We start from the raw sequence: 12,202 nt of genomic DNA, 5'->3' as shown, positions 1-12,202 counted from the left end.
TGATGGTTAATCAGGGGTGGAGGTGGAGAGTGAGGAGCCATTTAATGGGTATAGAGTTTCAGTTGGCAAGATGAAAAAGTTCTGGAAATCTGTTTCCCAGCAATGTGTACATAATTAACACTGTTGATCTATACACTTAAACTGATTAAGGGAATTCCCTGGCAGTCCAGTGGTTAGGTGCTTTCGCTGCCCCCGTCTGGGTTCACCCCCTGGTTAGAGAACTAAGATTCTTCAAGCCACGAAGTACAGCCTAAATAAATGATTATGATGTAATTTTTATGTTTTTACTACAATTTTAAAAAATCGTTGTGGTTGTTTTGTAATGTAATAGTAATTGTTCAAAGTTCTATAACTCGAAAAGATTTTACCCTGTATTTTGGAGGTATATAATTCATTCCCAATTGATGAAGGAAATCTTTTTTTTTTAATTTGAAGGATACCTTTTATTAAATATAGAAACAGAAAGTCACTACTCTTCAACCCCCAAAGAATAATTGATTCAAGCAAGGATCAACAATGGATGCTAGAACTGTTCAGTGAAAGTTTGTCGGGAAAAGGGCAGGATGACAAAACACCATCACTGCCTCTTACTTAATTTTTAATCAAAAAATGAAAATGCATTTTTACAATTAAGAGAGATAGTGAGGCAGCTAACATCCTGCGCCAGCCAATAGAACACAGCACCTCCGAAGAGGTGCTTACTCTTCCAATAAGTGACATACATCGTCAAGCAAAAAATAGTGTCGGGCTTCCCTGGTGGCTCAATGGTTAAGAATCCACCTGCCGATGCAGAGGACAGGTTTGATCGCTGGTCCGGGAAGGTCCCACGTGCCAAGGAGCAACTAAGCCCGTTTGCCACAAGCACTGAGCCTGTGCTCTAGAGCCGGGGAGCCACGACTACCTAAGCCCGCTCACCCTCCACAGGAGAAACCACCGCAATGGGGAGCACTTGCGCAACCACTGGAGAGTAACCCCTGCTCCCTGCAACGAGAGAAAAGCCCGAACAGCAACAAGCACCCAGCACAGCCAAAAATATACAAATAAAATGACTTTTTTAAGTCAATGTTTGGGGGTGAGAGAGGGGAGAGGCTGTTTTAGGAGTAAGAAAGATTAAACAGTCAACTGTGGTGGGGATTAATACAAGGTCTCTAGACGGGTCACCAAACTGTTCTGGTCACACATCCACTGTCTGTTTATTATTTAAGTTGTTTCTTTATAGAAATGGGTACCGTAACTGATGTACACAGTCAAGCAAAAAGTAGTGCCTCCTGTGGTGCATCCCTGGAGAATACGCCGTCCACCTCGGATGCCCGTGGTTTAAACTGTGAGTTCCGTGAAGCAAGCAGGTGGTGTGGCTCATTCCTCTGCGATCCCCAGCACCTGGCATAAGAGCTCGTTAAATGCTTGTCAATGAATACATGATTGAACTAATGAGGGAGCAAGTCTGGCCTCCCTGAGGCCGTGGAATGAGCGTGGGTAGGTGGCAGCTGCCACCTGAGGTTCCTGGACCTCTCTTTCAGGGACCTCAGCTCTTAGGCAAAGTCTGCAGAAGGAAACCCCACTACATACCAGACTCACTCTGGCCCTAAGGCTGCAGAATCAGACAATAGAGGGTTTTGTTTTATTTTTATTTTTTATATAGAAGTAATATGTAGTACAAAGCTCCTTAACCCTTTGGGGACCAGTACCTATTTGGGAATTCAGTGTAATCAAAGGATCCTTTCCCGGAAAACCCACATTCCCGTGTCAGATACACCTTGAGTTTCACACGTGATCTCAGATGATTCATGGACCACCCCCCAACCCAGGTCCCTACTCAGGTTCTGGGTAATGAAATTCCAGACTTGAAGAAACCCGAGGGACCTCATGGTTTGTCTTCTGAGGGCCTCTCAGGGTGCACATCTCACCTCTCAACTGCTGCCAAACTCCTGCTCTCCTAGTCTTTTTTTTTTTTTTGGATTGTGCTATATAGCATGTAGGATCTTAGTTTCCCAACCAGAGATTGAACCTGCACCCCTTGCATTTGAAGCACTGGACCCTTGCATCTTAACCACTGGATCACCAGGGAAGTCCCCCTAGTCACTTTTTAAAAATGATTTTATTTATTTATTTTTGGCCGTGCGGGGTCTTCGTTGTGCGGGCTTTTCTCTAGATGCTGCGAGTGAGGACTACTCTTTAGTTGCAGTGTGAGGGCTTCTCATTTCAGCGTCCTCTGTCGCGGACCACGGATTCTAGGGTGTTCAGGCATCGGTAGTTGCGGCTGGTGGGCTCTAGAGCGCAGGCTCAATTAGTTGTGGCACACCAGCTTCGTTGTCCCACAGCATGTGGGATCTTCCAGGACCAGGGATGGAACTCATGTCTCCTAAATTGGCAGGCAGATTCTTTCCCACTGAGCCACCAGGGAAGCCCTCCATTAGTCATTTTTTAAAGGGTCTGGAATGAAGAGGGGAAGGGGTTGCTGGGCTCAGTGGGGTCTGTGGCATTACTGCCTCTGGGCCGGGCTCTCCTTCTCTTGGAGGGCTCAACAGCAGCCCCCACTGTGGGGTACACCCCCTGATCGATGGTGCCAGCAGGCTGCTCCCTGAGCCTGTATTTCCCGGGGTGGGCTGGGTGACGGCTGGAGTAGCTCAGATCCGTCAGGCATGACCTGGGTGCCCCAACCAAACTGAGGCTTCTGCCACAGAGCTCCCGACTCCAGGAGCCAGCCTCTGAGCCCCTGGCCCAAGCAGAGCAGATCTCAGATGCCTGGGCAAGGTGCCAAAGGGGTGATCTGAGGCTAGCGCAGTTGCAGTGAGTGCTTGCTGTCCTTGGCTGCTCCTCAGTCAATCCCAGCTGTTCCTAGGGTCACTCTGAGAGTTGGCAGTGTTTGCACCTGTTTACAGATGAGAATGCTGAGGCTCAGGGAGGCTGTGTCAACTACACGTTTATTGAGCAACTGCTATGTGCCCGGCACTGAGCTAGGTGCTGGGGATCAAAAGATGTGCTACACCGTGCCCACCCTTGGGGTTCACCCTGCAATAGGGAAGAGACCCCTAAACAGATTATTTCAAACCAGTGTGGCAAATGAAAAAAAAACATGCCCCAGGGGTACACAACCCAGTCCAGGGTTCAGGGAGGTCAGGGAAGCTCCTTGGAGCAGGTGACATCAGCATAAGGCCCTCAAGGATAAGGAGGATAAACCAGGCTGGGTGAGAGTGGGAAGACCCCAAGTAAAGGGACCAGCCTGGTGTAAAAGAGCCTCAGTCCCTGTATGCAAGAGGATGCTGGCTTGAAGCTGCTTGGTTGGGGGTCTCTCTCATTTTGTGCAAGGTGGAGCCAGAGAAAAAGACCAAGTTGAGGTCATGGAGCAACACCAGAGAGGTGAACCCACTTAACCAGCAGCACTTGAGACAGGACGAGCTGGGTGGGGTGGGGTCAGATTTGTGCAGCAGCTCGTCAAGAGCAGCTGTAACCTCAGGTGGGTGCTGCCTCTTGAGGGGCATTACTCTCGCTTTAAGAAGGTTTAATTAGCTTGCTTGCAGACACTCAGAGAACCAGTCCTTGCCCAGAGCTCCCTCTGGGCACACGGGGTGAATGCGCTGGCGAGTTGGGGAGGCTAAGATGCTGGGAAGGCAGACCCCGCCTGGGGCAGCCCAGGGTTCGTCCTCGGCGCTGGCACACAGAGAGGGGATGCGCGGTGTATGATTGTCGGGTTGTGTGTCTGGGGCTCCCGACGGCTCCCCAGGGCAGGGGCGATGGCTCCCGGCCCAGGGTCTGGAGGAGAGGGACGGCGGTCCCAGAAGGGGGCTAGGAGGGGCCGCCTCTAGCTGGGGGCAACCCGGCCCCCGAGCCTGAAGCCCGGAGGGGCGAGGAGGCTCGGCCCCCGGGGCTGGACCGGAGAGAGGCGGGTGGCTCCTCCCCGGCCCCGCCGCCCTGGGTCGGGGCGCGGGGCCGGGCGCCGCGGGAGCCGCAGCCCTTTCCGGGGGGCGGGCCCAGAGGCGGCAGCGCCCGGCTCCTGCCCCGACAGGTGCGCGCCGCGCGCAGGAATGCGGCCGGCCTGACTCACCAGCGCCTCCTTCCTACCTGCCGCCCGCCCCATAAAGCGGTCCCCTCCCCGCCGCCGCCCGCCCTCCCTGCAGCCCGCCCTCCGCACCGTCCCGGCTCGCCCGCGCGCCGCATCTGGAGCCGCCGAGCGGAGCCCAGCGCGGGGAGGGTGCGAGTCCGCCCCAAGGTAGGTCCAGCCATCCCCCCGCACTCCGCCCGCCCCTCCAGGGCCCCGAGCCGCCGAGGCTGGGCGCGCTCTAGGAGGTTTCCGAGGGGAGAAGCGGAAAGGGAGTGCGCACCCCAGCCCCGGGCAGCCCGACGGGGAGCTGATTGGTGGGCCGGCGGCTTTTGTTTCCCCAGCTCTTCCTTTCCTAAAGGCCGGCCGCCCAGGGCAGGTGCCCTGCCTGCCCGGGTGTGTCCAGGGGACCCCCGGCGGAAAGGGAACAGGCAGAGCTGGAGAAGGCGCTTGGTTGTCAGACCTCTGGGTGGAGGAGGGCAGCAGGGAGAGGTCTGGGCGTCGGGTGGGCGCTTGGGAGAAGTGGTGGGCAGGGGCCCGGTGGGTGGCCTACTGGGCTGGGCACTTCTGGGGTTCAAAAAGAAGCAGCCACCTAGAGGCAGAGACCCTCCGATTTGGCTGGGTGGTGCCACCGTGCAGCTGGGGTCTGGGGACTCCTTGACTCTCCTCTCCTCCTGGCTGGGCACACGTCTGCCTTGCTCCCAAAGTCAGCTCAGGACACCCTTCCTCCAGGAAGCCCTCCTGACCTCATGGCCCACCACTGTGACCTCCTCCAGGGCCAGCCCCCCGTCCCCACCCTCTCAGCCCTGGGTGGCCCTCTCCGGTTGTAGGTGGGGACCTCTAGATGGCTCCTCCTGGGCTCCTTCTTCTCCCCAGTGGCCTGGCCACACCCTGAGCCCAAGGCTGGACGGGGTTGTGGCTGCCTCAGACCACAGCTGGACGTGAAGTCTGCAGGTCTCTGTCCCAGGGGGCTGAGCGGGTAAAGGAAAACAGGAGGGACAGCGGGGAAGGGGTGTCCGTCTGTCTCCTTGGCCTTGAATCTGCGGGTGATAGAGCAGCAGAGGGGCCAGAGGATAGGGAAGCAGGAGGGAAGAGAGCTGTGGAGGGCGGGTGCAGACGTGCCAAGCGGGGGTCCCATGGGGTAGGTATCAGGAGAACGCTGAGCCCACATTATGTGGGCCATAGCGTGTGTCCAAGAGTATGTATGTCCCTGAGCCTGCCAGACTGGGTGTGCCGCTATATGATAACAGTGGGTGGCAAGCACTCACTTCCGGGACCCAGCTGCTACATAAAAAGGCCCCGCGCCTGGTGGGATCCAGAGTAGCCTGGAGGGTTCGTGTTCCAAGGGCTCTTCCCATGCCGCCACAGTCACATCTCCCAGGAAGCCCACAGTCCTCTTATGTGACATCTTTTCACCCACCAATGACTACTTTGAAAACTTTTTAGGGAGGCCCCTTGGTGGTCCAGGGCTTCCCAGGTGGCAAAGTGGTAAGGAGTCCGCCTGCCAATGCAGGAGACACGGGTTCGATCCCTGGGTCAGGAAGATCCCCTGGAAGAGAAGATAGCAACCCACTCCAGTATTCTTGCCTGGAAAACTCCCATAGACAGCGGGGCCTGGCGGACTCCAGTCTGTGGGGTAGCAAAGAGTCGGACACGCCTGAGCATGCATGCAGTGGTGGTCCAGTGGATAGGAATCGGTGCTCTCACTGTCTGGGCTTGGGGTCAATCCCTGGTCAGGGAACCAAGGTCCCACAAGTCACTCGGTATGGCCAAAAACAAAAAAGCTTTTTAGGCAGTTCCCTGGTGGCCCGGTGGTTAAGACTCCATGCTCCCAACACAGGGGGCACAGGTTCATTTCCTGGTTGGGGAACTAAAATTTCTCACGCTGCAAGATTCAGCCTTAGAAAAAAAAAAAAAGTTTAAAAACACAAGTTGAGAAAAACACAACACTCCTGTGTGCATCGCTGCTATTTTAGAGTCTCTGAATATAATGTGAAGGTTAAATGGGGCGGGGGTGCTGCTGCTGCACTGCCCCGTCTCGTCTGGACAAAGGGGAGCAGGCAGTCATTCCCCCACTGGTTCCTGTGCAGATTAAATGGCGATTATGTACGTGACATGCTGGGCACTTGCCCATTGTGTGCCCAGCCTGGGGGCACAGGAGAGTGAGTAAGAGCCGGGTTGGGCAGTGCCTGTACCTGCATGTATAATGGTGCCCCAGGGAAGCCCGGGGAAGCAGCCAGTATTGTGTAGCCTGTGGGTGTGGTGCCTGTGCCCCAAGGCTGCAGGAAAACCATTTCCCCCCAAGAAGCACCCCTCCTCGGCTGGCTTGGGGCACCCTTACCCCAGGCCCATCTTAGAGGCGGGCTCCTCCCCAGCTGACTGCCTGTGGATGAGGTGGAGCTCCTGGTCGCCACCTCGGAGAGACGGAAGCATGCCCTCCTGCAGCCCCTCGGGTCTCCCCAGAGCCTGGGGTGTGCCTGCCCCACAAGCCAAGGCCTGAGCGAGGACTCAAGGCTGAGGGCCAGTAGGCATGGCCTAGTCGCGGGCTGCTGGGTGACTGGCTCTGGAGAAGGAGGCCGGGTGGTCACTCTTGCCCTCAGCTCTGCCAGGCCAGGCGCCTCTGGCCAGCTCTTCTCTTCAGCAGGCTGTCCATCTTGAAACGTTCTCAGGAATGTCACTGCCTGCCCCCGAAGGTCACCAATGACTCGAGATGGTTTAAAAGTTGAACCAAAGGGGCCTTCCCTGGGTCAGTGGTAAAAGAATCTGCCTGCCAGTGCAGGAGACACGGGTTCAATCCCTGATCCAGGAAGATCCCACATGCCGAGGAGGAGCTAAGCCCGTGTGCCACACCACTGAGACTGTGCCCTAGAGCCCAGGAGCTGCAAGTAGAGAACCCACCGCAGGGAGAACCCTGCTCACCGCAATTGAGGAGAAGGCCTAGCACAGCCAAAAGCAATGAATAAATAAATCGTTTTAAAAAAAACAGTGACTCAAAGGCAGATGGGGTGTCCTGGGGTGGCTGGCAGTGTGTGTGTGTATGAGTGGGCTGCAGGGGCTTTTAATCCCCCTCCAGGCTAACTTTCTAAAGGGTGATCTGCTCAGAATCCCCCAACTCAACTCAGGCAGGCACAGGTGTGGGGACCCCCTCCTCTGATGGGCCAGGCAGCCATTACAGAACTTAGCTGAGTAGCAAATCATGTCCTCCCTTACCTAGGCCCCCAGTACTGCGGAGGGTCCCCCTCCTTCTAGTCTGTATCCCATCACCAGAGGGCAAGTAAGCGGGCCAGGGCCCTCTAGGGTGGCCCTGTCCCTTCCAAGCCTGACCCAACCCAGTGGGGTCTGAAAGGCGAGGGTGGAAAAAAATCCCTGGTCTTCCCTCCAGGGAGCCCAGTACAAGAGATCTAGCGGTGGGACAAGCTCAGAGCCCACAGTCCTCAGTGGTGAGAGGGTGGGGGCCTCCCTGGCAGGGCGTAGGCCTACAGGGCATCTGGACACTCTGGGGATGCCAAGGAAGGGGGCAGAGGAAAAGAGGGATCAGGGGTCCTGGGCCCTGCCACTTGTAGGCCAGGTGGCCTTGGAACATCACTAAAATTCTCAGAGCCTCAGTTTGTACAGCTGTGCAATGGGAACGGTGGAGCTCTGATGAGGACCCAGTGAGCTGACACGTGGACCAGGGTTGTCAGGCATCATGTGTCAATTGTGGGTGTTTTACAGGAAGAGGAGGATGGCAGGGCCACATCCCAGCCCGTGGACCAGGCTGCTGCTGGCAGCCCTGCTGAGCGTCAGCTTCCCCGGGGACATGGGTGAGTCGGACACGCCCCTGCAGCACCCTCCTTGGTGGGGCCTCAGCTTTCAAGGCCCTGCCCTTAAGGTATCAGGGGTGTCGGGGGAGGCTGTCACTCAGTGTCTGGCCCAGACCCTCACTCAGCCATTCAGCAAACAGCCACCACCCACTTCAAGGGTTGTGGAGCCATGATCCTGAGCTGCATGGCCCAAACACTTAGGGAAGCGCAAGGAGACTTGGTCTGAAGGAGGGAAAAGACATCCACTCAGAGAAGGCAGGCGCTTGCAGGGTGTGCTAAGGCCTGGACAGCGGAGTTGAAAGATTTTATGGGAATTTGAAGGAGAGGGAGGTGATCGACGCAGGCTCTCTGAGTGTCTGCAGTCTGCAAAGGGCTCCTACTGATGGAATAGTGCCTGTCAGTGGACGCCATGGCTGGCAGCTCAAAGCAGTCCGTGGTGGGAACATTTATACTTTGGAAATCGGTAAATGCTGCAAGTCAGGGCTTCCCTGCCCTCACCGGAGACACTGCTAAACATTGACAGCACTCCTTTTCCTGAAAGTCCAGGAGCCCTGCCCACTAGCGAGGGCGGGTCCTCACTGTGATTTTAACTGAACAAAACCAGACGGTATCCTAACCTTTGGGGAAACTGAAGTTTCACCTCATTTATTTATTAAAAACTTACCATGTGCAGGGCATAGGCTCAGCTCTAGAGACACTGATAAAAGAAAGTCCCGGAGGAGCAGGCAAGGGGGCTGGTTAGGGTGTCCCCGCCAGCAAATGGGCCAGCGCCTCCATCTCAGCCCCTACCCTCCTTCCCTCCAGACTTGGGTGGAAAATCCCAGTTTGAGACCTGGCTCTTCAGGTTGCTAACCACGTAGCCACTGGCCTCTGTTTCCCCCTCTGTATCTTGGAAGAGAGTCCCTACCTCTTTCAAATGAGGATGCTTAAGGGGAGGGCTTGGTCCTGGGGGAGACCTATCTCAGTGGGCCCACCCCGCTCTGTTCCGCAGCGAACCGCTGCAAGAAGGCCCAGGTGAAGAGCTGCACCGAGTGCATCCGCGTGGACAAGGACTGCGCCTACTGCACGGATGAGGTGTGTTGCTGCCCAGCCGGACCGCCTCCCCAGCCTGTGCACCCACCCCTGGGCTCTGGCCGAGTCCACATTTGCCCCACCCTCGGCCCAGCCTTGGGCCAGCCGGGCGTGGGACAACGGGCAAGGGTTCAGGAAAATCGAGGGATGTAAATCTGGGGTTAGGAGAGCAGCGGGGCCAGGCACGGCCCCCCTGACCCCGTCTCCTTCTGGCCAGGTGTTCAAGGAACGTCGCTGCAACACCCAGGCTGAGCTGCTGGCTGCCGGCTGCCGGCTGCAGAGTGTGGTGGTCATGGAGAGCAGCTACGAGATCATGGAGGTGCCCGGGGTTGGGGGTAGGGGGAGGCAAGCTCAAGGCCAGCTGCTTATGGGGCGTTATGGGGTCCCCTGGCTGAGCGGTCTCTCCATTAGATCTGGAGAGGCCCTCCAGCCAGCTGTCCTCCTCCCTTGGGCACAGGAAAGGCAGATCGACACCACGCTGCGCCGCAGCCAAGTGTCCCCCCAGGCACTGCGGGTGCGGCTGCGGCCGGGCGAGGAGCGGCACTTCGAGCTGCAGGTGTTTGAGCCCCTGGAGAGCCCCATGGACCTGTATATCCTCATGGACTTCTCCAACTCCATGTCTGATGATCTGGACAACCTCAAGAAGATGGGGCAGGATCTGGGTATGGAGAGGAAGACTGCGGGGCATGGAGAGGGTGCTCCCCCACCCCCAGCTGCTCAGGAGGCCAGGGCTCAGGCTAGCTATACCCACTCCTCAAGGAAGGACAGGACTTCTGAGCACCCCAAGAACTCCTCCCCATTCTCAGAGGAGAGTCCTGGCCAGACCCCCAGTAACCACTCAGCAGTACAGAGGAGGGCCCCACTGGGTGGGCCCCAGACCCCCTCTGGTCCGTTTTGGGTTTTTTGGCTGGACCGTGTCACGTGGCTTGTGGGATCTTAATACCCTGACCAGGGTTCAAACCCGTGCCTCTGTAGTGGCAACCCAGAGTTCTAGCCATTGGACTGCCAGGAAATGCCCTCCTCTGGTCCTGACAAGGAGGGTCCCGGCTGCTATGAGGCTGAGGTTAAGTCTGAGCTCAACAGATGTCTGGTCCAGCTCCCCACCCGCCCCCTCCAACTTGCTGCATGTGTGACTCCGGGTCCCCTGAGTCCCATTCCCTTCATCTGTAAATAATGACAGGGCTGCTGTGTGCACCAACTGATGCCAAACATGCAAAGCGTTGACGTTAAGTTATTAAGTTATTCTTCCTCTTCCTCCTTCCCAAACCAGCCCCCAACACTTATGTGGATGTGGGGTTCTTGGGGCTCAGCTGCCCTTTCTTTTTGTTTTTAAAAAGTTTATTTATTTTTAATTGAAGGATATTGCTTTACAACATTGCATTGGTTTCCGCCATACACCAACATGAATCAGCCGTAGGTGTACATATGACCCCTTCCCTCTTGAAGCCCCCTCCACCTCCCACCCATCCCACCCTTCGAGGCTGTCCCAGAGCTGCCGGAGTTGAGGCCCCTGAGCCACACAGCGAATCCCCCGGCTACTATTTTACACATGGCAGCGTGTCTGCTTCTGTGCTACTCTCCGTCAATCCCACCCACAGCTGCCCCCGTCTTTCCTACTGATGCCCAGCTCAGGTCCTAAGGCAGCTCACCAGCGACTACACTATAGGATTTGGCAAGTTCGTGGACAAAGTCAGCGTCCCTCAGACGGACATGAGGCCTGAGAAGTGAGTGATCTACCAAGTAGACGGGGGTCCTGGCCAGGTGGCCCACCTCCTCTCCACCCAGGCACTTTGAAAATCTTGGGGTTACACTGAGCCAAGGGGTGGTCCACAAGGAGGGTGGGCACGGGGCATGGGGGTCTTCTTCCCTGACTTTCTCTCTCCGTGATGCTCCCCTTCCCACATTCCCAGGCTGAAGGAACCCTGGCCCAACAGTGATCCCCCCTTCTCCTTCAAGAATGTCATCAGCCTGACGGAAGACGTGGAGGAGTTCCGGAACAAGCTGAAGGGGGAGCGCATCTCAGGCAACCTGGATGCCCCCGAAGGAGGTTTTGATGCCATCCTGCAGACAGCCGTGTGCACCGTGAGTGCGGGGAGGCTCCTTCCGTTCTAGACCAGGGCTGTGTCAAGAGCTGCCCCCTGGCCTGCTCTGGTGCCAGGCTGGGGCCCCCATGCTCTCAGACAAGCTCAGACCCTCTGGGGGACCCTCAATTCCAATCCAAGTTTAGAGGTGTTGGGGCCTGAGCAGTCTTACCCTGCTTTTGTATTGGTCACCAAGGTGGACCTGAGCCTCGGCGTTCTGGAATCTTCAGTGCCCCGAGCCCCAAGCTCCCTGCTAATACCCATCTCCAGCTGTGCTAGAAGAGGGCACTTTTTACGTGCACATCAATTTTTTCATTTAAAAAATAATGCACTGATGTTATAGACAATTTGGAAAACAAAGAACAGAAATTGCCCATAATTCCACCACCATCACAGAGACAGCTGCCTGATACCCCGGCAGCGTGTACTGTTCCCTTGTGTAGTCGAAATCAGTGCACGTTATATTCTGCCCTTCTTTCCCCCCAACCTATTGCTTTTATAAACATGGTTTGCAAAACCACCCTATATATTTCTCAAACAAATGGCCATGCGCTGCTGTCCCTGTTTTAAGTCTCTTGTTGAACGTTGGCGTGGTGTCCGTTTTTCTATGCAGTTGAGAGATGCTTGCAGAGTGATTGAGACCTTGAGGGGACAGCTGGCTGAAACTGGCTCCCATCTTGCGTGGTGCCCGCTGTGGGCACCATCCCTGCGTCCATTTCCTGCTCCCCATGGCTGGTTTCTGTGCCCCCTCCCCACCCCGGTCATCCTCCCGGCGCTGTTTGTCATGAGCGTTGCTCACAGAGGCTGTGAATCCCGAGTCCTTGCTGAGCACCGCGTTGGGACCCGCCTTCGCTGTGATGGTGCGTGGCGCTGTGACGTTGCCGTCAGCAGGCTGCCTGCTCCACGGGCACCCCCTCCTTGCTCTCCCCAGAGGGACATCGGCTGGCGCCCTGACAGCACCCACTTGCTGGTGTTCTCCACCGAGTCGGCCTTCCACTACGAGGCCGACGGGGCCAACGTGCTGGCCGGCATCATGAGGCGTAACGACGAGGAGTGCCACCTGGACCCCACGGGCACCTACACTCAGTACAAGATGCAGGACTACCCGTCGGTGCCCACCCTGGTGCGCCTGCTCGGCCAGCACAACATCATCCCCATCTTCGCCGTCACCAACTACTCCTATAGCTACTACGAGGTGCGGGGCTGGG

At 56.5% G+C, this 12,202-nt stretch overlaps 1 protein-coding gene across 3 annotated transcripts in view; it reads left to right on the top strand.

Annotated features, from left to right (window-relative positions):
- Nucleotides 1-3,973: 3,973 nt before the first annotated feature.
- Nucleotides 3,974-12,202, top strand: part of ITGB4 (integrin subunit beta 4) — a 32,480-nt gene continuing 24,251 nt past the window's right edge. For 2 of the 3 annotated variants that reach the window (XR_011246873.1, XM_069542080.1), the window contains exons 1-8: nucleotides 4,009-4,210; nucleotides 7,754-7,842; nucleotides 8,834-8,916; nucleotides 9,131-9,232; nucleotides 9,371-9,575; nucleotides 10,541-10,637; nucleotides 10,824-10,995; nucleotides 11,926-12,189. Coding sequence is in view for 2 of the 3 variants with exons in the window: in XM_069542080.1 (XP_069398181.1) it covers nucleotides 7,764-7,842; nucleotides 8,834-8,916; nucleotides 9,131-9,232; nucleotides 9,371-9,575; nucleotides 10,541-10,637; nucleotides 10,824-10,995; nucleotides 11,926-12,189 (1,002 nt within the window). In the remaining variant the exon portion in view is untranslated. Of the gene's footprint in view, nucleotides 4,211-7,753; nucleotides 7,843-8,833; nucleotides 8,917-9,130; nucleotides 9,233-9,370; nucleotides 9,576-10,540; nucleotides 10,638-10,823; nucleotides 10,996-11,925; nucleotides 12,190-12,202 lie in introns of all 3 variants that reach the window. The other variant, XM_069542079.1, reaches the window with a different exon arrangement.

Source organism: Ovis canadensis, chromosome 11 (genome assembly GCF_042477335.2).
Source record: "Ovis canadensis isolate MfBH-ARS-UI-01 breed Bighorn chromosome 11, ARS-UI_OviCan_v2, whole genome shotgun sequence".
NCBI classification, from domain to species: domain Eukaryota; kingdom Metazoa; phylum Chordata; class Mammalia; order Artiodactyla; family Bovidae; genus Ovis; species Ovis canadensis.
Note: the sequence above shows the minus strand (reverse complement) of the source record. Positions and strands in the feature narration are given on the sequence as shown.